The sequence below is a fragment of the Lacerta agilis genome, chromosome 9, assembly GCF_009819535.1.
Source record: "Lacerta agilis isolate rLacAgi1 chromosome 9, rLacAgi1.pri, whole genome shotgun sequence".
Classification (NCBI taxonomy): Eukaryota; Metazoa; Chordata; class Lepidosauria; order Squamata; family Lacertidae; genus Lacerta; species Lacerta agilis.
Window position 1 is genome coordinate 73,749,920 of NC_046320.1, and position 21,296 is coordinate 73,771,215.

The 21,296-nt window shown below is 53.3% G+C and overlaps 1 protein-coding gene across 1 annotated transcript; it reads right to left on the bottom strand.

Annotated features, from left to right (window-relative positions):
- Nucleotides 1–4,050: 4,050 nt before the first annotated feature.
- On the bottom strand, nt 4,051–8,250 carry SPR (sepiapterin reductase). Its single transcript, XM_033161127.1, has 3 exons — nt 7,926–8,250; nt 5,432–5,722; nt 4,051–5,236 (listed from the first exon to the last, which is right to left on the bottom strand). Exons 1-3 carry the CDS (start codon nt 8,248–8,250, stop codon nt 5,046–5,048), a joined length of 807 nt encoding a protein of 268 aa, XP_033017018.1. The 3' UTR covers nt 4,051–5,045.
- Nucleotides 8,251–21,296: the final 13,046 nt, after the last annotated feature.

Here is a 21,296-nt window from a genome sequence, read left to right on the forward strand (position 1 = left end):
GCAGCTTAGTCATGCTGGCCACATGACCTGCAAAAACTGTCTATGCACAAACTCCAGCTCCCTCGGCCGGTAAAGCGAGATGAGCACCGCCACAACCCCAGAGTCATCTGCAACTGGACATGCACCTGCTTATAGCAGCTGGGATGAACATCAGCATTTGGGGGGGGGAAGTCTCTGCAGCCCCATAGGAGAGCTGCACCCCAGCAGAGTCTCTGAGCAGGACGAGATTCCAGGGGTTCCAGACATTCTCCCAGGGTTCATGTTCCCTTTGAAAATGAGGGACAGCAGAGGCTGTGGTGTCTTTAGGATATATAGTTTATGCACACATATATCACCAACCTGAGCATAGATCAAACACTGTGGCATTGCAGCAGAGTCCCTCACCTTACCATAATGGCATCAGGTCCGCAAAAGCCAGATGGATTCCAGAACTTTCTGGGGGGGAGGGGACACCTGCACAAGGCTCACATATCCCGTTTCTTGGCCCTCTGCTGCTGGCCTAGCTGAAAGACAGGTGAGTTGGGTCTGCAGGTGGGGAGAATGTTGCTGCTGTTGCACCCGTGGTTGCTTCGGGGCTTCTGGGGGCACCTATCCGACTACTGTGAGAGGAGGGTACTGGAGGGTTCCATTGGCAAGGTAGGTCTTATGTTCTTATAATTTGAAGTTAGGAGGAAGGTGGCGCTGTGGTCTAAACCACTGAGCCTCTTGGGCTTGCCGATCAGATGGTCGGCAGTTGGAATCATAGAATCCTAGAGTTGGAAGAGACCCCAAGGGCCATCCAGTCCAACCCCCTGCCAAGCAGGAAACACCATCAAAGCATTCCTGACAGATGGCTGTCAAGCCTCTGCTTAAAGACCTCCAAAGAAGGAGACTCCACCACACTCCTTGGCAGCAAATCCCACTGTCCAACAGCTCTCACTGTCAGGAAGTTCTTCCTCATGTTTAGGTGGAATCTTCTTTCTTGTAGTTTGAATCCATTGCCCCGTGTCCGCTTCTCTGGAGCAGCAGAAAACAACCTTTCTCCCTCCTCTGTATGACATCCTTTTATATATTTGAACATGGCTATCATATCATATCAGTGCTCACTGGAAGTTGAGGCTCCAGTACTTTGGCCACCTCTTCGTGACCCCATGGACCAGAGCACGCCAGGCACGCCTATCCTTCACTGCCTCTCGTAGTTTGGCCAAACTCATGTTAGTAGCTTCGAGAACACTGTCCAACCATTTCATCCTCCGTTGTCCCCTTCTCCTTGTGCCCTCCATCTTTCCCAACATCAGGGTCTTTTCCAGGGAGTCTTCTCTTCTCATGAGGTGGCCAAAGTACTGGAGCCTCAACTTCAGGATCTGTCCTTCTAGTGAGCACTCAGGGCTGATTTCTTTAAGGATGGATAAGTTTGATCTTCTTGCAGTCCATGGGACTCTCAAGAGTCTCCTCCAGCACCAGAATTCAAAAGCATCAATTCTTCAGCGATCTGCCTTCTTGATGGTCCAGCTCTCACTTCCGTACATTACTACTGGAAAAACCATAGCTTTAACTATACGGACCTTTGTCGGCAAGGTGATGTCTCTGCCTTTTAAGATGCTGTCTATGTTTGTCATTTCTTTCCTCCCAAGAAGCAGGCGTCTTCTAATTTCGTGACTGCTGTCACCATCTGCAGTGATCATGGAGCCCAAGAAAGTAAAATCTCTCACTGCCTCCATTTCTTCCCCTTCTATTTGCCAGGAGGTGATGGGACCAGTGGCCATGATCTTAGTTTTTTTGATGTTGAGCTTCAGACCATATTTTGCGCTCTCCTCTTTCACCCGCATTAAAAGGTTCTTTAATTCCTCCTCACTTTCTCCCATCAAGGTTGTGTCATCAGCATATCTGAGGTTGTTGATATTTCTTCCGGCAATCTTAATTCCGGCTTGGGATTCATCCAGTCCAGCCTTTCGCATGATGAATTCTGCATATAAGTTAAATAAGCAGGGAGACAATATACAGCCTTGTCGTACTCCTCTCCCAATCAGTTGCTCCATATCCAGTTCTAACTGTAGCTTCCCACATAGAGATTTCTCAGGAGACAAATGAGGTGATCCGGCACTCCCATTTCTTTAAGAACTTGCCATAGTTTGCTGTGGTCGGCACAGTCAAATGCTTTTGCGTAGTCAATGAAGCAGAAGTAAATGTTTTTCTGGAACTCTCTAGCTTTCTCCATAATCCAGCACATGTTCGCAATTTGGTCTCTGGTTCCTCTGCCCCTTCGAAATCCAGCTTGCACTTCTGGGAGTTCTCGGTCCACATACGGCTTAAGCCTGCCTTGTAGAATTTTAAGCATAACCTTGCTAGCATGTGAAATGAGCACAATTCATTACTACTGCTTGAAGTTGTGCTTTTAATATCTCCATTTTAACAAACTCCCATCCATCATGAACTCCCTTCTCTTTTAGTATTACTGACCATGGGATCACACCCAGTGTTCCCCTAAGTTTTCTGATGAGCTCATTGCTCCGTCCCTGCTCCTGCCAACCTAGCAGTACAAGAGAATGCCCCAAAGTGCAGGTAGATAAATAAGAACCACTCTGGCGGGAAGGTAAATGGCATTTCCGTGCGCTGCTCTGGTTTCGGTGTTCCGTTGCGCCAGAAGCGGCTTAGTCCAGCTGGCCACATGACCTGGAAAAACTGTCTGCAGACAAACGCTGGTTCCCTTGGCCAGTAAAGCGAGATGAGCGCCGCAACCCCAGAGTCGTCCGCAACTGGACCTAACGGTCAGGGGTACCTTTATCTTTACCTTTTTAAGCTTGATGATGGTACTAAATTATTGAGGGTCATTAAAACAAAAAGAGAAAGGGAAGAGATCCAAAAGGACTTCTGTTGGCTGCTGTGGACGAGGGGGGGCCCCTTTGGCCTCATACAACTGCAGGGCTCTTCGTAAGACAGGGCTTCCCAAGCTTGCGTCTCCAGCTGATTTTGGACTACAAATCCCATCATGCCTAGCTAGCAGGGCCAGTGGTCAGGGATGATGGGAACTGCAGTCCAAAAAAAAAGCTGGAGACCCAAGCTTGGGAAACCCTGACATAAGGTATTTCCTTAAACATGACCAAGGCGAGAGGTAGACAACCCAGCACAATCTCACACACACCAGTTTATAGTAAGCCAAGAGATGATTTTATTAAGGAAGACGGGATGAGAAGAGAGAAGGAATGACTGGGTTACACGACCCAGAAAACAGAAAGACATTTAGAAAACGTAGCATCTATCTTGACGGCTAGTAGTATCTTGCCAACCGACTGAGCTCAGAATAGTCTCACCCGTGACAATGACCCTGAACGTCCAGCACGGCTCTGGACATGTGGCCAAGGGAGGTCCTTCTCAGTTGCTCGTGACCACAAGGCAGAGTGAGAGAGGCAGTGGCGGCTGCTGGTTTCCTGGACATAAACAACCATCTGACTGTGTTTGCCAGTCAAAGAGCTCTTTGACAGGCAAACACAGTCGGGCATCCCTCTTAAAGCATTAAACAGGCAATTTGCACAGCTAACGTGGTCAGCCTGAAATGCAACATGTTCCTCAGGAAAAGCCCAAATAAGCGTTGCAGCTGGCGGAAGCAGGCGTGAAATCGGTAGCAATACTGAACCAATGAATGCTGAACGCAAAACGAAGTCGTGGGGGGCCAAACGCCGTCGTTCTCTCAGTAAGGTGGGCAAGCTGCCTCCGGGATCTACAGGAGTCAATGCGCTTCTATACGTGGCCACCCCCCACCCCCACCCCGGTGGAACGCCCTCCCTTCGGATCTCAAGGAAATAAACAACTATCTGACTTCTAGAAGACATCTGAAGGCAGGCCTGTATCGGGAAGATTTTAATGTTTGGTGTTTTAGTATGTTCTGATATATGCCATGAGTCACCCAGAGTGGCTGGGGAAGCCCACCCAGATGGGCAGGGTATAAATATTATTACTACTACTACTACTACTACTAATGCTTTGATGGTGTTTCCTGCTTGGCAGGGGGTTGTACTGGATGGCCCTTGTGGTCTCTTCCAGCACTATGATTCTATGATACTACCACTACTACTACTCAAACCATGTAGAAAAGGCCCAGAGAAGCCCAAATGCTTGCTATGGCAGCTTGACCTCCCCACTGAGCTGGCCCCACCTTTATCCTTGTAGCTGAGGCCCCCTTCCTTGTTGGGCCCAAGGGAGCCACCACTAGGCAGCACCACCACCCCAGCAGCACAGAGCCCCACATGTTCCATTCCCCTGCGAGGCTGCAGTGACCATGCACCGTCTCCACGGTCAGCAGCAGTCATGCCTCCTGGGAACCACTAGTGGGGAGAGGGGTGTTACACACCTCTGAGAACAGGGCGGGTCCCTTTTGGCCTCATCCAGCAGGGCTTGGCTTCCTTCACCTCACAACGGTCTCAACCTTTCAACAGAAAGGCCTCAGGAGGACCACAGATGGGCTTCCGCTTCCAAGGAGGGGTCCTACACAGCCACACGCTCCTGCTTCTCTGCAAAGGTGGCAGAACCCCAGCAGGTGCACTGGGCAGTGGGAAGCTCACGGAATGGCTCAGGTAGACTGACCAGAGACAATCGAAACAAGAGTGGAGCCCAAGAGCAGCTCTGCCCAGAATGAGTGCCTTTCATTGCAACCCTCTGGGCTCCTCAGAGCTGCAGAACCATTTCTTCGGCTGAACTTTCTTTCCTTTCAGATCACAGCCCAACCGGTTCCACCTTGTGGAAGGACTATGTTGGGTTCCTTGATGCTTGCGACACCAAGGTTACAGGGAAACCTTCCACACACCCCTACCTCCCTGTGTGTGAAGTGCAAACACTTCCCAGGTGTTCCTCCCACCCCTTCCCTCTTCCTGAGCTTGGATCCCTCCTCTCCTTCCACACAGCCCAGGCTCAGAACTTTGCGGATGCTTCCACAATATGCAAGGCTCTGAGTGGCAGGCCATGGTTGCTGCGTCAAGAGAGAAAGCTGAACACAACTCCTACAGAGGTACAGTAGAGAGTAGCAAAAGCCTAGGAGGTGCCGGGAGAAGAAGGAGGGTCGGTGCTTTTTTTCAGATATCGTAGAAGTCAACATGAGCCCCCGATTCAAAGGTGTTTGCCAGAAGAAGATCCAACAGCTTCTGGGAGGAGATGTCACAATCCAGCAGTTCCCCGTGTTCCTTCATGTGCAGGAACCTCTTCCGCAGCTCCAGGTCTCCCGATCTGGTGCGAGCCTCTTCCTGCATATCCGTGTCCAGGGGACCTGGAAGAGAAGCCAAGAGGCGATTACTGCATTGCAGGGGGTTGGGCAGAACGGGTTCCTTCCAACTCTTCAGTTCTATGGTTTTACGATTCATGGGGAGGGGAGTGAAGGGCCCATCGGCGGACTGCCAGCGAGAGATGATGGAAGGGCTGGAGAAGCCGGAAGCCAGACCAGCTGGCAGACCCCCCGACTCACCTGGCGCATAGCTGAGCACCCTGACGCCTGGCTCTTCTGCCGCTAGGACCTGGAACATCATGTCCCGGGCAGCTTTCCCAGTGCAGTAGAGGGTCCAGGTCCGGAAGGGTTTCAGAGCGCAGAGCGAGGAGACATTGACCACCGTTCGGCACAAGCCAGGCTGAGCAGGAAAGGCCTTCAGGAGGGAGGAGGTGAGGCACAGCGCAGAGGTGATGTTGAAGGCCAGGTAGGCATTGACTTCGCCCGGGCTGGTGAAGTCCAAGAAGGATTTGGAAACATCGCCAAGAGAAGCTAGAAGAGAAAAAAGACCACTGTTTGTTTATCCTTAAGTGCTTCTTCAGACTCCAGATGACCTAGTTACAGGTGGGTAGCCGTGTTGGTCTGCCATAGTCAAAACAAAATCGAAAATTCTTTCTAGTAGCACCTTAGAGACCAACTGAGTTTGTTCCTGGTATGAGCTTTCGTGTGCATGCACACTTCTTCAGATACACTGAAACAGAAGTCACCAGATCCTTAAATATAGTGAGGGAGTGGGGAGGGGTATTGCTCAGAAGGGTGGTGGGAATGGGTGATCAGTTGATAGGTGTGGAAAACCTGTTGACGACTCTTAACGGCTGTAATTAGTCTTGCAGGGAAAGGCAAGAGGTGAGATGGCTAAAGATAGCTTTGTTATGTATAATGAGATAAGAATCCAATGTCTTTGTTCAGACCAGGTTTCTCCGTGGATTTAAGTTTGGTGATTAGTTGTAATTCAGCCACTTCTCTTTCCAGTCTATTTCTGAAATTTCTTTGTATTAAGACAGCTACTTTGAGATCTTTTATAGAATGTCCTGGGAGATTGAAGTGTTCTCCTACTGTTCCCGAAGCGGGCACTGGGATTCTCTAGGGGGGCACAAGACGACAAGGCGTGACAGGGTGAGGGCGTTGGAAGTGTAAATGTGTATCAGACTCTGAAAAGCTGTCACCACAGGATCAAGTTCATCCAGTCTGTTGAATTAATTAAACAAAATACAGTGGTACCTCAGGTTACATACGCTTCAGGTTACACACTCCGCTCACAGAAATCGTGCTCTGGCGGCACAGCGTCAGCGGGAGGCCCCATCAGCTAAAGTGGTGCTTCAGGTTAAGAACGGACCTCCAGAACGGATTAAGTTCTTAACCCGAGGTACCACTGTAGTTTTAACTGAGATTTGAATAAATATGCAATTGTCACTGTTTGAAATTTAATTGGGTTATCTGTCCTAGTGGGCCATGCAAAGCGCTGTTCTGACTGATGCTTTTTATAGGATAGGGTAAGGAGGAACTGGAGGATGGGGACAGCCTCACAGGCAGCAGAAGCTCCCCATATCTGAGATAAGCCAAGCGGCTCAAAAGCAAAGCTTTTCAGGTCATGCTGTGAGTGAGGAAAAGGCATAAATTGGGGAGGAGAGCAGAAAGAGAGGGAGGGAGAAAGGGCACATTGGGGGCACCACCCTAAACAGGTTCACACAGAAACCTCACCCAGTAGTACAGTATATACAGTACTGGCTATGGAGCTGCGAGACCTGTGGCTCAGAGATTAAGGTTCTCAAAGGTGGGGTGGGGGCCAACTGCTATGGGCAAGGCAAGCTCTGAAAGTATTCTGAACATGGAGGAAGACCTGGCTGAGAAGGACTAACCATTGCAGGAAGGGGGGCGCCACTCCTTCTATGGAGCCACCATTAAGAGACAGCGCAAAAGCAAAAGGATGTTTAGCACACACATACAAACACCATGCTTATGGGTGAAAAGAGGAGAGGGTGGGTGTTTTCGTCTCCAAAGGGGCTTTCCTTGCAGTCGGCGCCTACACAGCCAGGTGTGGTATATATCCCAGCACAAAGGGGCCGAGATGATCCGCCGCGGAAGAGGGCGCAGTCTGACACCAGCAACTAGGTGGCGAGGGTGCCCAACGATCCCCCTGGCTTGGAAGTTCCCAAGCGCTACACTTCCTCGTTTTTCTTCCCAGGAGCTGCAAACGGAAGTACTCCGAAGTGGGGGCGCTTGAATCCGCGCTCTTCTCATCTCCGCTGCATTCCCACAGCAACAACCCCAAAGTCATGTTTGCTGCGGACCTCCAAACTAATGCACAAGGCTCACACATCCCGTTTCAGCCTTCTCTTCCGCCCTCGGTGTCCCCCTGGCCCTTTAGGAAGCAGAAAAGGCCGCTGCCACCAGGAACTTACAATCTCCCTTCCACGCGGAGGAAGAAAAAGAGGGAGGGGATGCAGAAATAAACAAGGAAGGGGGGAAGCAAGGACACCCGTTTAGTGTGCGTTACGGCAGCGCCCGTGGATTTGGGGTCTTTGCCCAAGACGGCCACTGCTTAGCCCTTTCCCCGGGAACTGGCCTTTCTAAGGATGCAGAGCAGCCCCTGCAGGAAGCCGCCGTGCAAGCCGGTCCCGCAGCTGCCTCCGGACCCGGAGGAGGAGCGCACTCTGCACGCGCTCAGGAGCGCGTCTCGGCGCCGCCCGCTCACCGGCGTTGTTGACGAGCAGCAGCCGCTCCATCGGCCCGTCCCCGCGGAGCTCCCGGGCGGCGTGCACCACGCGCTGCAGCCCGTCTTCTGAGGCCAGGTCGGCGGGCAGGCCGCGCACGCGGAGCGTCGGGCAGGCGGCGCGCAGCTCGCCCTCCAGCTGCTCCAGCGCGGCCGCAGAGCGCGCCACCAGCAGCAGCGCCGAGCCGGGCGCCAGGCGCGGGGCCAGCAGGCGCGCCAAGCTCCGGCCGAAGCCTCGCGAGGCGCCCGTCACGATGCCCACGGCGCGGCCCAGACCCGCCGCCCGCCCGCCGGCCTCTCCGTCCATGGCAGCAGCTCGGTAAGCCGGGCGCGACACTCGTGCGCTTTTACGCAGCGGCGCTCCGAGGCGGGACCGAGCCCCGAGGGGGCGGCGCGTCCGCTGCAGAGACCCCGCCCAGCCGGGTGTTTTTATGCCCGCCGCCTAGAAATGCGAATACTGTAATTAAGCTGTGTAGAAAATACAGTAAATAAACGCCCCATTGAGCTCTGGCTAGGCCAGAATGTGTTTATTCTCCTTGGCATCCTAAAATGAAACCAAGGGTGCTGGTGGGCGACGGGTCCTCCGTGCCCTGGTGCAAATCCCTGGCCCGGCTTCTCTTTCTTCCTGGCTTTGGCCTCCTATCAGCAGCCTTTGATATGGTCGACCACGATCTTTTGGACCACCGCCTTGCCGTGGGAATTCAGGGCACAGTCCGACAATGGCTGCGTTCCTTTATCTCAGGTCGGGGACTGTTACGGAAAAATCCCAAGTGTGCTTGTCCACCTGGCCCTATGAGAGAAGCCCACGGGTTCTGCGGAGATCAAGGAGGAAGCCAGCCAGGAGCAAAGTAAAGCAAAGAAGCTTTATTGCGCAACAGGAGCAGCCAAGACTGTTCAACGGGGAAAGGGGTGACATGGACTTTTAAAACTTCACAAAACATCCCAGAATACCCTTCAGGAACGTCATCATCACATGGGGAAAACGTCAGATGATTGACAGGAGGAAGGGGGGGGTTTTCAGGATCTACATATGGGGAAAACAAGTTTAGCATAACGATCAAGGTGGCAGGAACAGGTAAATGGTTTAAGGGTGGGTACAATACACATAGAGAGTTTCCACTGGGGAAGAACAATAGGGGATCCTTGGGAGGATGTCTGCTACTATGGTAACTGATGGATGAGGATTGAGTGGATTATTGGGAGGGGTGCATTTCCTGGATGAGGACGTGACTGCCTGCTGAAAGGATTATGAAGGTCATCGACACAAAGTCCAAAAATTATATATGTTCAAGAAAGTGTACTTCTGATGGTCGGAGGATGGCGGGAACCGAGGGGATGGAGAGTCCATCTCCTGAGGAGAAGATAGACACTCGAACTGAGCAGATTGGACACTGCGTTCAGGAGTTACGGATTTTACAATAATAAACATTTCGAGCTGTCAAAAACAGGCCACCCAGTCTTTAAATTGTCCATTTGATACATTGTTGCAAGTTATAATTAATAGTTTCCCCAACTGGATACATTTTGGTTTCGATTCCATTGTTCTCCCAGCAGGGAGCCTGTCAATACCCACTTAGCGTTCAGTCAAGCGTGAAGGTGATGATTGAATCATAGTATCCGAGCTGAACGTTCCATTTTGCAGGCTGAGCTGGATGCATGCTCCTGATTGGCGGGCCTGCCGCTCATTGAGAAAATGGTGTGTAGCGAAGCGCTTCTGACAGGCGAAGCGGTACGGGTTTTTAGGCTTTATGTACAGCCTTTTGAAGGGGGTTATTGGGGAAAATCAGTGTGCTGCTTGTGAGACCGTGTGGGGAAACATGTGGAGGGGTTCTCGGGGCCCAGGGGAAGTGTCCTAAAGGCGATCCGGTGAGTCCCGGCTGGCCGCCTTGTCAGCAGGCCTCCGGGAAGAGCGCTCCCCCTGCCGGTTTCCCTATCATATCCCCCATTCGGAGAGAGGGTTGCGGCCCGTTCCGGAGGAACAGCAACCCCTTCTCTCCGCACCTTCACAGTTCGGTGATCTGATATTCCCCTTCCCCCAGGTGCCGCATCTGTACGTATTCAGGGAAGGGAATGGCGGTACGGGAATAGGCTCTAAGGGGAAATATAGCGTTAGGGGCTTTCCGGGAGGGACAACGAAGCAAAGAACAACACGGTCCCCAGCAGTGAGCAACACAACAAAAGGTCACAATGCATACGGTAACGACTAAAACAATCACAACTAGTCCCTTCAGGAGTTGCTTCGCCCAGCCCAAATCAGGCAGCCAACCCCACAGGTCGAGCCCCGACAGTCCTTCATGCTGGATGTCACGCAGGGTCCCAGCAAGTCTATGTATGTTGTTTAGGTGTCCCGTTATGTTTAGGGTTTGGTCGGTTACATACGTACAGCACTCTGAACCAATCAGAGCACAAGTCCCGCCCTCCGATGACAGTAAAAAATCGGTAGCAATCCGGTTTTGGATCGATAATTGTCGTACCTGGGAGAGCTCAGTGGTTAGAGCATCGGTGACCTGTTCGGTTTCTCGCATGAATTTGAGGAGGATGTCCGTGAGTTTCAAGATGTCAACGTGATTGGAACCCGCTCCGTAGGCAGGGAACAATGCTCTCCCCCACGTCTCTCCGTTAGCGGCCACATCGGAGAGGTCCGAGAGAGCCTGTTCCTCTCTTTTGTTCCTTTGTCTCCCGGTAGGCAGGTCATGGGTGACTCGGATGCCCGGGACAATATATCCGATATAACAGGAGCCAGACATGTGGGGGCTGACCCACCGGTACCCGCGGTGAGCACAGATCCACCACAGGCCCGCGAGGTAGGACTCCATCCGGCCTGAGGCAAAACTCTGTAGGAGAGCGGGGTTCGGCTTTCCCACAGGTCCAACAACGGTAGTCCAAGCGGCGGAGAGGTCGGAGGTAGTCTGTGTGCCTCTCGGGCTGGTGATGATAACTTGCCCTGTCTCACGGAGTTCCAGGTTGATGTCGCACACACTGACCCCCACGTTAGGTCCTTGTCCAGTGAAGCGGCGGCAAAGGGGGCCCCTGGTTGGACCTGTCAAGTACAGGTATTGGTGGGTGAGATTCAAGGCGGTTAGGTTCCATGAGGCAACGTCCCCTGACCGGAACTGCTCCAGGGTGACGGCCACCGGAACCAGAGGTAGTCCTTGTCTCATATGGGTTGGGGCATGAGCACAGATCCAACAGTCCCGAGTAGTGGTCTCCTTTGCCACCTTGCTGAGGAGTTGGATGAAAGAGTTCTGCTCCCAGGAGGAGAGGAGGTCCGGTTCTATGCCAGACCGGTTCAGTCCTAATTGTCGGGGAGCGGTGCCTATCGGGTGAAGGGGGTCAGTGGAATTAAGGAGGCTGACGTTGGAGGCAATGCCTCCACATCTCATAGGTCCTGTATGGTCCCAAGCAGGAGGATGGGAAGGGGCTACTGGGTGATGCCACCCTTCTAAGTACTCTCTCCCCTGCCAGTTTCCCGTAAGTCCAAGGTCCCAGAGGCAACAAAACCTCCGGAGACATACGCCTTGCAACTGGGATCTATGGGGTCCCGGAGCCATACGGAGGCATTGAAATCCAAAGAGGAGACTCTCAGAGGGTTGGTGGGTGTCCGTGTAGGCGTGTGAGGCTCCACCAAGCGCCACCTCAGTCCAGTTGGGAAGCCTGGTAACTTCCCCTCGTTCATAGAGGAGGTAGGACCCATTCACGCATTGCAAACGGTAATGCCCATGGTCCAAGGCGAGGACAGCGGCTCCAATGCGATGGAAGTATTGGGTACGGATAAAGAGTTCCCAATACTGAGAGTCAGAGAGTTGGGGTACTGCAGAGTGACGCAAGAGGGTCCGGGACTCAGGAACACAAAAGTCAAAGTCCCCCATTCGATCCTGGTTGTCCCTACCCCCTAGGTCAACAGCATGGAAGTCCAGGTAACGGTAGTCGGTGTGCAAGTGCACGCAGTAGTTGGCTGCGAAGGTGATAGTCGCAGCAGTTAGAACAAGGGATAGAGTCCGGGGAGGGCAGAGAAATTGGGGCGGCATGGTAGAAGTTGAAGGTGGAGCTGTCAGATAGCTGTCAGCTGTCAACGAGCTGTCAGAAGGCGAGGCGAAGCGAAGGACGAGCTGTCAGCGAGCTGTCAGAAGGCGAGGCGAGCTGTCAACGAGCTGTCAGAAGGCGAGGCGAAGCGAAGGACGAGCTGTCAGCGAGCTGTCAGAAGGCTAGGCGAGCTGTCAACGAGCTGTCAGCGAGCTGTCAGAAGGCGAGGCGAAGCGAAGGACGAGCTGTCAGCGAGCTGTCAGAAGGCGAGGCGAGCTGTCAACGAGCTGTCAGAAGGCGAGGCGAAGCGAAGGACGAGCTGTCAGCGAGCTGTCAGAAGGCGAGGCGAAGCGAAGGACGAGCTGTCAGTCGCGTTTCAGGCGTAGTTTGATACCGGTGTTGCCGGGAACGATCTCGGAGGTCCAGATGGCGCCCGGTCCGGTCTGTTGGACCCGATCCTGGTCCCGATCCTGGTCCGGTGGCGAAGGCTGTTGGACCCGATCCTGGTCCCGATCCTGATCCGGTGGCGAAGGCTGTTGGACCCGATCCTGGTCCCGATCCTGATCCGGTGGCGAAGGCTGTTGGACCCGATCCTGGTCCCGATCCTGATCCGGTGGCGAAGGCTGTTGGACCCGATCCTGGTCCCGATCCTGATCCGGTGGCGAAGGCTGTCGGACCCGATCCTGGTCCCGATCCTGATCCTGTGGTGGGGCGATATGTTCTCCGTCCTCGTCGTCTATATAGGAGGCTGCAGTGGGAGGTGGGTTATCAAAAGTATAATCCTCCCCCCCGCTTTCCTGTGTCTCCTGTGGCGGTTGTGTGGCCTTGCACCTGGTATGGTGAAGCCAGGCATTTTTCTCCCCCACTTTTAGAGCTGTGAGTGAGACGAGGAGGACCTGATATGGACCCTCCCAGGCTGGCTGCAGTGGGAGTTTCTGATAGACCTTCACTAACACCCAGTCTCCTGGTTGGAATGAGTGAACGGGGGCATCTGCTGGCAGGTTCTGGCCTTCTATGGCCGCATATTTATGGAGGCTGCGCAGCTGTTTCTGCAGTTGTATCACATAGCTGGTAAGTTCAGCTTCCCCAATGTCCAATTCTGATAAGGGGAACTGGGTGTTATAGATAGGAGGGGGTCGTCCGAAGAGAAGTTCAAAGGGGGAGAGTTTTAGGGGTCCAGTGGGGGCGCTCCTGATGTTGTGAAGGACTATTGGCAGTGCATTGACCCACTTCAAACCAGTGGAGCTACAGATTTTCCCCAATTGGACCTTTATTTCCTGATTCATGCGTTCGACTTGCCCTGAGGAAGCGGGGTGGTAGGGGGTGTGCAGTTCCCACTTAATGCCAAGAGCAGATGCCACATGCTGGACCACAGCCGCTGTGAAGTGGCTCCCCCTGTCAGAGTCTAACTTGCGTGGGATTCCAAATCGTGGAATGATCTCATGGAGTAGGGCTCTGGCCACAACCGAGGCTGTAGCCCTTTTAGCAGGAAAGCCCTCAGTCCATGAGGAGAATTTGTCAATTATAACCAGAACATGATGAAAGCCCTGACACGGGGGAAGATCAATAAAGTCCAATTGTAAGTTTTCAAAGGGGACAAAAGCCCATGGTCTAGCCCCTGGTGGCCGCCTGGGCTCACGTTTAGGGTTATAATTTTGGCAAGTGACACAGTTCTTAGTAGCAGCGGCTGCTGCCGTGGCTGTCCCAGGGGCATACCAGGATCTTTGAACAAAGTCTATCAGCTTCCCTTTGCCCCAGTGGGTTTGTTGGTGGAGGACTCTGACAAACTTAGGGGTCCAAGCCCTGGGCATGACGACTCTCCCATCTGGAAGAGTCCATACGCCATTGACCTTTGTCGCACCAATGGTAGTCCACGAGGATTGCTCCTCTTCAGGGGCAGTCCTATACATTAGATCAAAGTCGAAGTCTGCAGGTATTTGAATGCATTGGAAGTCTGCCCCCTCCCGCGGGGTTTGCAAGGCTGCCATTTGGGCGGCGCGATCCGCCCTCCTATTGCCTTTTGAGACCGGGTCCCTCCCTTTGGTGTGGGCCTTACAGTGGACGACAGCGATGGAGGCCGGTAGGTGAATTGCAGACAGCAGTCTTTCCACTAGGGCGGCGTGGGAGATTTGCGATCCTGCAGCCGTTAGGAAGCCCCTTTGGAGCCATATCTGCCCCGTAGTGTGGACCAGACCGAAGCAATATTTGCTGTCGGTGTATATGGTGGTGCGCTTTCCTTCGCTAAGTTCACAGGCTCTGATGAGGGCTACTAGTTCGGCCGCCTGAGCACTGTACTGGGCATGTATGGGACCCGCTTCTAATACTTCGAAATCAGATGCTACCGCATACCCAGTCTTTCTCTCTCCATTCACTATCTTAGAGCTGCCATCTGTGTATAATATAAGATCTGGGTTCTCCAGGGGGAGGTGATCCAAATCTTCTCTAGGTTTTTCAGTTTGTCTGACAATTTGAGCACAATCGTGATGGGGGGTGCCATCTTCCGGCAGTGGAAGTAGGGTCGCCGGGTTCAAGGAGTTTACTCTCTTGATGACTACGTTTGAGGGAGCCAGTAGGAGGGCTTCGTAGCGGTTTAGACGCGGATTGGAAAAATGGTGGGTGCCTTTCATAGATAGGAGGGTGGAGACTGCATGGGGCACATGGATGGTAATTTCATGCCCCAGTACTGTCTCCTGCGCTTTCTGGAGGAGTATTGCTGCAGCGGCTATGGCCCTAAGGCAGCTTACGGCTCCTTTGGCGGTGTTATCGAGCTGCAGACTGTAGTAAGCCACTGGCCTCTGCCGGTCCCGAAAGGATTGAGTTAGGACTCCCGAGGCCACCCCCATCTGTTCGTGGACGTATAGATTGAATGGGATGCGGTAATCTGGGAGGCCTAAAGCGGGGGTGGAACGTAATTCCCTCTTCAGGCGCTCAAAGCAGGCAAAAGCCTCCTCGCTCCATATTAACTTATCGGGGTGGTCCTGGCGGGTCATGGCCGACAGGGGCTTCGTTATTTCGCTGTAGGCGGCGACCCATTCTCTACAGAACCCAGCCATCCCGAGCAGCCCACGCAATTGTCGTTTAGTCTGAGGTAGGGGTATTTTCGTGACTGCATCTATTCTGTCGGTTGCCAGGCTCCGGGTGCCCACCCCTAGGACGTGTCCAAGATATCTGACCTCCTGCTTGCAGAATTGTAGCTTTTTGGGGGAAACTTTGTGTCCTTTGTAGGCTAGGGCGACAAGGAGGTGTTTGGTGTCCAATTTGCATGCCTCCTCGCTATTAGAACAAATCAATATATCATCAACGTAAAGCAGATACTTGGATCCAGCAGGCAGTACTACATCCTGTAGATCTTGGTGCAAGATGGCAGAGAAGATGGCCGGCGACTCCACATACCCCTGGGGTAGCCTGGTCCAAGTGAGCTGGCCGGGTCCCCAGGTGAAGGCAAAGAGAAATTGACTTTCAGGGGCCAGGGGTATGCTGAAAAATGCAGAACATAAATCTGCAGCGCTGTACCAGGAGGTGCCCGGTGGTATTGCATTTAGTAGGGAGTTTGGGTTCCCCACCACCGGGTGGCGCGGCACCACGAATTGGTTAACTAATCTCAAGTCTTGTACAAAACGGTAACGGGTTGGGGCGCCCTCTGTAGCGGCCTTCTTAATGGGGAGGACTGGCGTGTTGCACGGGGAGGCGCAAGGTACTAAAATTCCCTGTTGTAGGAAATCCTCTATCATGGGTGTAAGTCCCTGTATTGCAGCCTGTGGCAGTGGGTACTGCTTAGTACAAGGGTATGGGAGATCTGCTCTATAGGTGATCTTGACAGGCACAGCGGATTTTAAAAGCCCTACAGAGGTGGATTCTGTCCCCCATAGCCAAGGGGGTAGTTCCAATTCAAGGTCCAAGGGGAGATCTGGGAACTGACGCTCCTGGACTGCTTCTTGTACAAGTCCCTGGAATGCAGGTACAGATTCCTCAGGCATGTGCAGATATATGCCGTCCTGTGAGCATTTAATAGTCGCTCTCAGCTTGCAAAGTAGGTCCCTCCCCAAGAGATTCACTGGGCTGCTGGTTAGCAAGAAGGTATGTTCCGCTAATAGGGGTCCCAGGGTGACCTTGGCTGGCTGTGAGAGCGGGCAGGTGCGGGGTATCCCATCCAGTCCCATGACCTTCTTGGTTTCCTGCCCAGGTTCCAGATGGCTGTTGGCCAAGGTGGAATAGGTCGCTCCGGTGTCGAGAAGGCACTCATAAGGGTGCCCATCGATCTCAATGGTGCAGATGGGATCTTCCGGAGAGAGCGCTAGGACTGGGCAAATGGAGTGGGTCTGGTTGGGATCCCCGGCTGATTGTCAATACTGATTTGCTCCATGCGGCTGGGGAGGTAGAGTGGCCGGTGGTGCTGCAGGATTCTGGACCCCACTCTGGTGAATCGGGGGGCGCATATTGGACTGGGATGCCTGCGGTGGTCTGGAAGGTGGTTGGGGCCACTGTCCTTGAGTCGCTGGGGTTTGGTTCCCAAACCCTGGGGCAGCCTGTTGGTTAGGTAGGTAGGGCGCATAGCTCGTTCCTCTGTGGTGGGGAGGCCTGTTCTCTTGTGTCCAATTAGTTACTGGATTAAGATATGGACAAAATTTGTGTATGTGCCCTTCCTCCTGGCAATGGAAGCAGCCCCCTCCTGTATAGCCCCAGGGTCGGTTTGTGACTTGTGGCCCCCTTCCTCTTCCTCGTCCTCTTCCCCTGCTTTGATACTGAGCCGGTTCCATGCTGAGGGCGAGCACATGGTCGTCCTCTGGCCTTGGTTCTCTCCTTTTCTTCTCATCCCTAGTGTTGAAGATGGTTTTTGCGATGGAGAGGATTTCACTGAAACTCTTTCCATCGTATCCTATCTGGAGGCTTAGAGCCTTTCTTATGTCCGGGCTGGATTGATCCTTAAAGAATCCTTTCACTATCACTGAGTGCTGAGGATTGTCGGGGTCTATCCCGCCCCAGGTCTTTATCGCCGATACCAGCCTAGTATAATAATCTGAGGGGTGCTCATTAGGTCCTTGTAGAACCGACTGGACTTTAGTCCAATTCACGGTGCGCTGGCCAGCCGCTTTAATCCCATCTAGGATGGCTTTCTTGAAGATTTTTAGGCGCCACACGCCGCCAGGGGTGTTGTAGTCCCAAGCAGGCTCCGGCTCAATCCTAAGATTTTGGGCTGTCAGCGGTTCAATACCGTCGGGTTTGTTTTGCTGGTAGTTTTCAAGCTCTAGTGCTTCTCCCGCCTTGGCCAAGATATCTGCCTTCTCCGCCTCATTGAAGAGGGCATTAAGGAGAACATGCGTGTCAGCCCAAGTCGGATGGTGTGTGGAGAAGATAGCGCTTATTTGGCGATAACATTTATCAGGGCTATCTCTTAGAGACGGCATCTGGCTTGCCCAGGCCACCAGGTCCGCTGTATGAAACGGTTGGTGGGTGTAAATCATACGGGGTGGGCCATCTGGTTCCGCCGGTGGTATGGGCAGTGCTCTCAAGGGCATCTGTATCTCTGGCTCCCCACTAGGCTTAGATGTGCTGGGGTCCGCGCCTGATGATGGTGGCGGCGGTTTCCCAGATGTGCTGGGGCCCGCGCCTGATGATGGTGGCGCTTGCTTCCCTTTTGTTTTATTCCCGCTACGAAGGGCCATCCCCTCCTCCCCCTCCGACTCCTCATCCTCTGAACTTGTCCCGAGGTCTGAAACGGGTGCTGTTGCGCCCTGGTAGTAGAAGGGGATTAAGGTCCGATCTATGAGCTCTTCATTTGAACGTTCCTCGTAAGGGGGAGGGAGCGACTGGGCTGGTTTTTGGCGCCTCTTCTCGCTGGGCTTCCGATTAGGCTTGATGATGGGAAGTTGCAGCGATGGGGCAGTCTGCAGGGAGCACAGAACCTGCTGGACTGCCTCAAAGGTAGCCAGGTATTCTAGCTGGCGGGGTTTTTCTTCTAATAAGTACTTCTTCAGAGAATTGAGTCGGTCTTTATTGAAAGACCCGTCCGTTGGCCAGCGGAGCTCGGGTTTTAAGGTGGCAGTAGCATTTGGCCATAGATTCCTGCAGAGGTCTCCTAACTTCTGCTTGGATAGCAGTTCGTGCCCTGGTATTTGCTTCCAGTGGGCTAAGACGAACTCAAGAGGGGAGTCGGGGTCCAGCTGAGAAACGGAAGGCTTCCGTGAAGCTTTCCTCTCAGAGGGAGCCCGCTCATGCTTCGAAGCTTTAGTTCCCATCTCGCGACTTCGGGGTTCGGGTTCCTAAGAACGGGAAAAAAGGGGTAGGGGTTCGGGTTTCTTAATTGGATATCCTTAGTCCTCCCTTTCCTATTCCTAACACTTCAACTTCAACTCTGGCGCCTATTTCTTACTCCGTCGGGGTTCCTTCCCCAGACCTCTTCCTTTCCAAACAACCAGGGGTTTCCTCACCACTCTGCCTTGTCTTGCCCCTCAGGCCAAGCTCTCCCTCCTGGCAACCTCCTACCTGACGTTACAACTTGAGAGAGAGGGCCCTACTGGACGCCCACTTAGCGTGGTGCCAGATCAGGTAGCCTCTGGATAGAGTTTTCGTTCCGGAATACCCCCCTTGCGTTTGGAAGCGGGCTCACACGCGACAATCGCGTACACGTGTCCCGACCAGTGCGGCTAGGGTAACGATAGAAAGGAAGTCCCCCTGCCCCTCGGCTGGTAGGTCACCCGTTTGCGGGGAGGTGGTTGTTTAGGCCGTCCTCCCCGTCTTATTTCTCGGGTTCCACACCAATGAGGAAGACAGAGGTACGAAGAAGAACTCTGGCCCCTTGCGTTCGATAGGGTACCCACAGCGGAGAGGTGGTTGTTTAGGCCGTCCTCCCCGTCTTACGTTCGAGTCCCGTCTCGGTGCGGCTGACCAGAGGTTTAAGAGAAAGAAATAGAGCTCAGGACTCCCCTGTCGAGTTGAGCATGGGTCCACGCGTTGGACCAAGAGAAAGGCAAGAAATAACGATAGGTAAGAGGGCAGAGAATTGGTTGCCAGGAGTCACCACCCCTCTCCCACCGATGCACGGGGATTCAACCTATACTCACGTCTCTGGTCCTGTGATCCCGGGATCAAGAAGGTAGCCGGCGAGCTTTCCCTTTGCTCCCTGGTTGGTCCCTCGGAGACTTGCAATTACCGCCCGGAGGATGGCCGGAGGTCCGGAAAAACTTCCCAGGCAAAAGGGCCCGGTGCCGGCTGAAGGTTTTGGGGTCCCGCGGCCAGCCACACGGGAGCACCGCAAGACTCCCGGGTTTCGGCACCAGCTGTTACGGAAAAATCCCAAGTGTGCTTGTCCACCTGGCCCTATGAGAGAAGCCCACGGGTTCTGCGGAGATCAAGGAGGAAGCCAGCCAGGAGCAAAGTAAAGCAAAGAAGCTTTATTGCGCAACAGGAGCAGCCAAGACTGTTCAACGGGGAAAGGGGTGACATGGACTTTTAAAACTTCACAAAACATCCCAGAATACCCTTCAGGAACGTCATCATCACATGGGGAAAACGTCAGATGATTGACAGGAGGAAGGGGGGGGTTTTCAGGATCTACATATGGGGAAAACAAGTTTAGCATAACGATCAAGGTGGCAGGAACAGGTAAATGGTTTAAGGGTGGGTACAATACACATAGAGAGTTTCCACTGGGGAAGAACAATAGGGGATCCTTGGGAGGATGTCTGCTACTATGGTAACTGATGGATGAGGATTGAGTGGATTATTGGGAGGGGTGCATTTCCTGGATGAGGACGTGACTGCCTGCTGAAAGGATTATGAAGGTCATCGACACAAAGTCCAAAAATTATATATGTTCAAGAAAGTGTACTTCTGATGGTCGGAGGATGGCGGGAACCGAGGGGATGGAGAGTCCATCTCCTGAGGAGAAGATAGACACTCGAACTGAGCAGATTGGACACTGCGTTCAGGAGTTACGGATTTTACAATAATAAACATTTCGAGCTGTCAAAAACAGGCCACCCAGTCTTTAAATTGTCCATTTGATACATTGTTGCAAGTTATAATTAATAGTTTCCCCAACTGGATACATTTTGGTTTCGATTCCATTGTTCTCCCAGCAGGGAGCCTGTCAATACCCACTTAGCGTTCAGTCAAGCGTGAAGGTGATGATTGAATCATAGTATCCGAGCTGAACGTTCCATTTTGCAGGCTGAGCTGGATGCATGCTCCTGATTGGCGGGCCTGCCGCTCATTGAGAAAATGGTGTGTAGCGAAGCGCTTCTGACAGGCGAAGCGGTACGGGTTTTTAGGCTTTATGTACAGCCTTTTGAAGGGGGTTATTGGGGAAAATCAGTGTGCTGCTTGTGAGACCGTGTGGGGAAACATGTGGAGGGGTTCTCGGGGCCCAGGGGAAGTGTCCTAAAGGCGATCCGGTGAGTCCCGGCTGGCCGCCTTGTCAGCAGGCCTCCGGGAAGAGCGCTCCCCCTGCCGGTTTCCCTATCAGGGACAGAGAGTGGCGCTAGGGAGGGAGTTGTCGCCGTGACACTCCTTGGTGTGTGGAGTTCCGCAGGGCACAATCCTTTCCCCGATGCTTTTTAATATCTTTATGCGCCCTCTTGCCCAGATTGTCCGGAGTTTCGGGCTGGGCTGTCATCAATATGCTGATGACACCCAGCTTTTTCTGTTGATGGACGGCCGCCCTGACTCGGTCCCGGACACACTGGCCAGATGCTTGGAGGCTGTGGCTGCATGGATGCGTGGGAGCTGGTTGAAGTTAAACCCTTCGAAGACAGAGGTGCTCTGGCTGGGTCGAGATGACATGGGGTCGGGGGGCCAACTCCCATCTCTTGCAGGGGTGCAATTAGTGCCAGCACCTTCTGTCAGGAGTTTGGGTGTAACCTTCGACGCCTCACTTTCTATGGAGGCGCAGGTTACAGCTACAGCAAAGGTGGCATTTTTCCATCTCCGCCGTATTAAGCAGTTGACCCCCTACCTCTCTCGCCCTGATCTGGCCACAGTGATCCATGCGACGGTCACCTCCAGACTTGATTATTGTAACTCGCTCTACGCGGGTCTGCCCCTAAAGCTGACCCAGAAACTCCAGTTGGTGCAGAATGCCACGGCGAGGCTCCTTACCGGGTCTTTGCCGCGGGACCACATTCATCCAGTGCTTTACCAGCTGCACTGGCTCCCGGTGGAGTACAGGGTCAGGTTTAAGGTGCTGGTTTTGACCTTTAAAGCCCTATGCGGCTTAGGACCCTCGGACCTAAGGGACCGCCTCTCCTGATATGTCCCGGGTAGGACCTTAAGGTCCTCAAATAATAACTTTTTTGGAGGTCCCGAGCCACAAGGATGCTAGGTTGGCTTCAA

Bases quoted from the DNA above. Each gene is read 5' to 3' on its own strand.
- SPR (XM_033161127.1), bottom strand. From the start codon at position 8,250: ATGGACGGAGAGGCCGGCGGGCGGGCGGCGGGTCTGGGCCGCGCCGTG. The intron at 5,723-7,925 runs GTGAGCGGGCGG...TTTCTCTTCTAG, and splicing joins GCTGCTCGTCAACAACGCCG to CTTCTCTTGGCGATGTTTCC. The intron at 5,237-5,431 runs GTGAGTCGGGGG...CTTCTCTTCCAG, and splicing joins GGTGCTCAGCTATGCGCCAG to GTCCCCTGGACACGGATATG.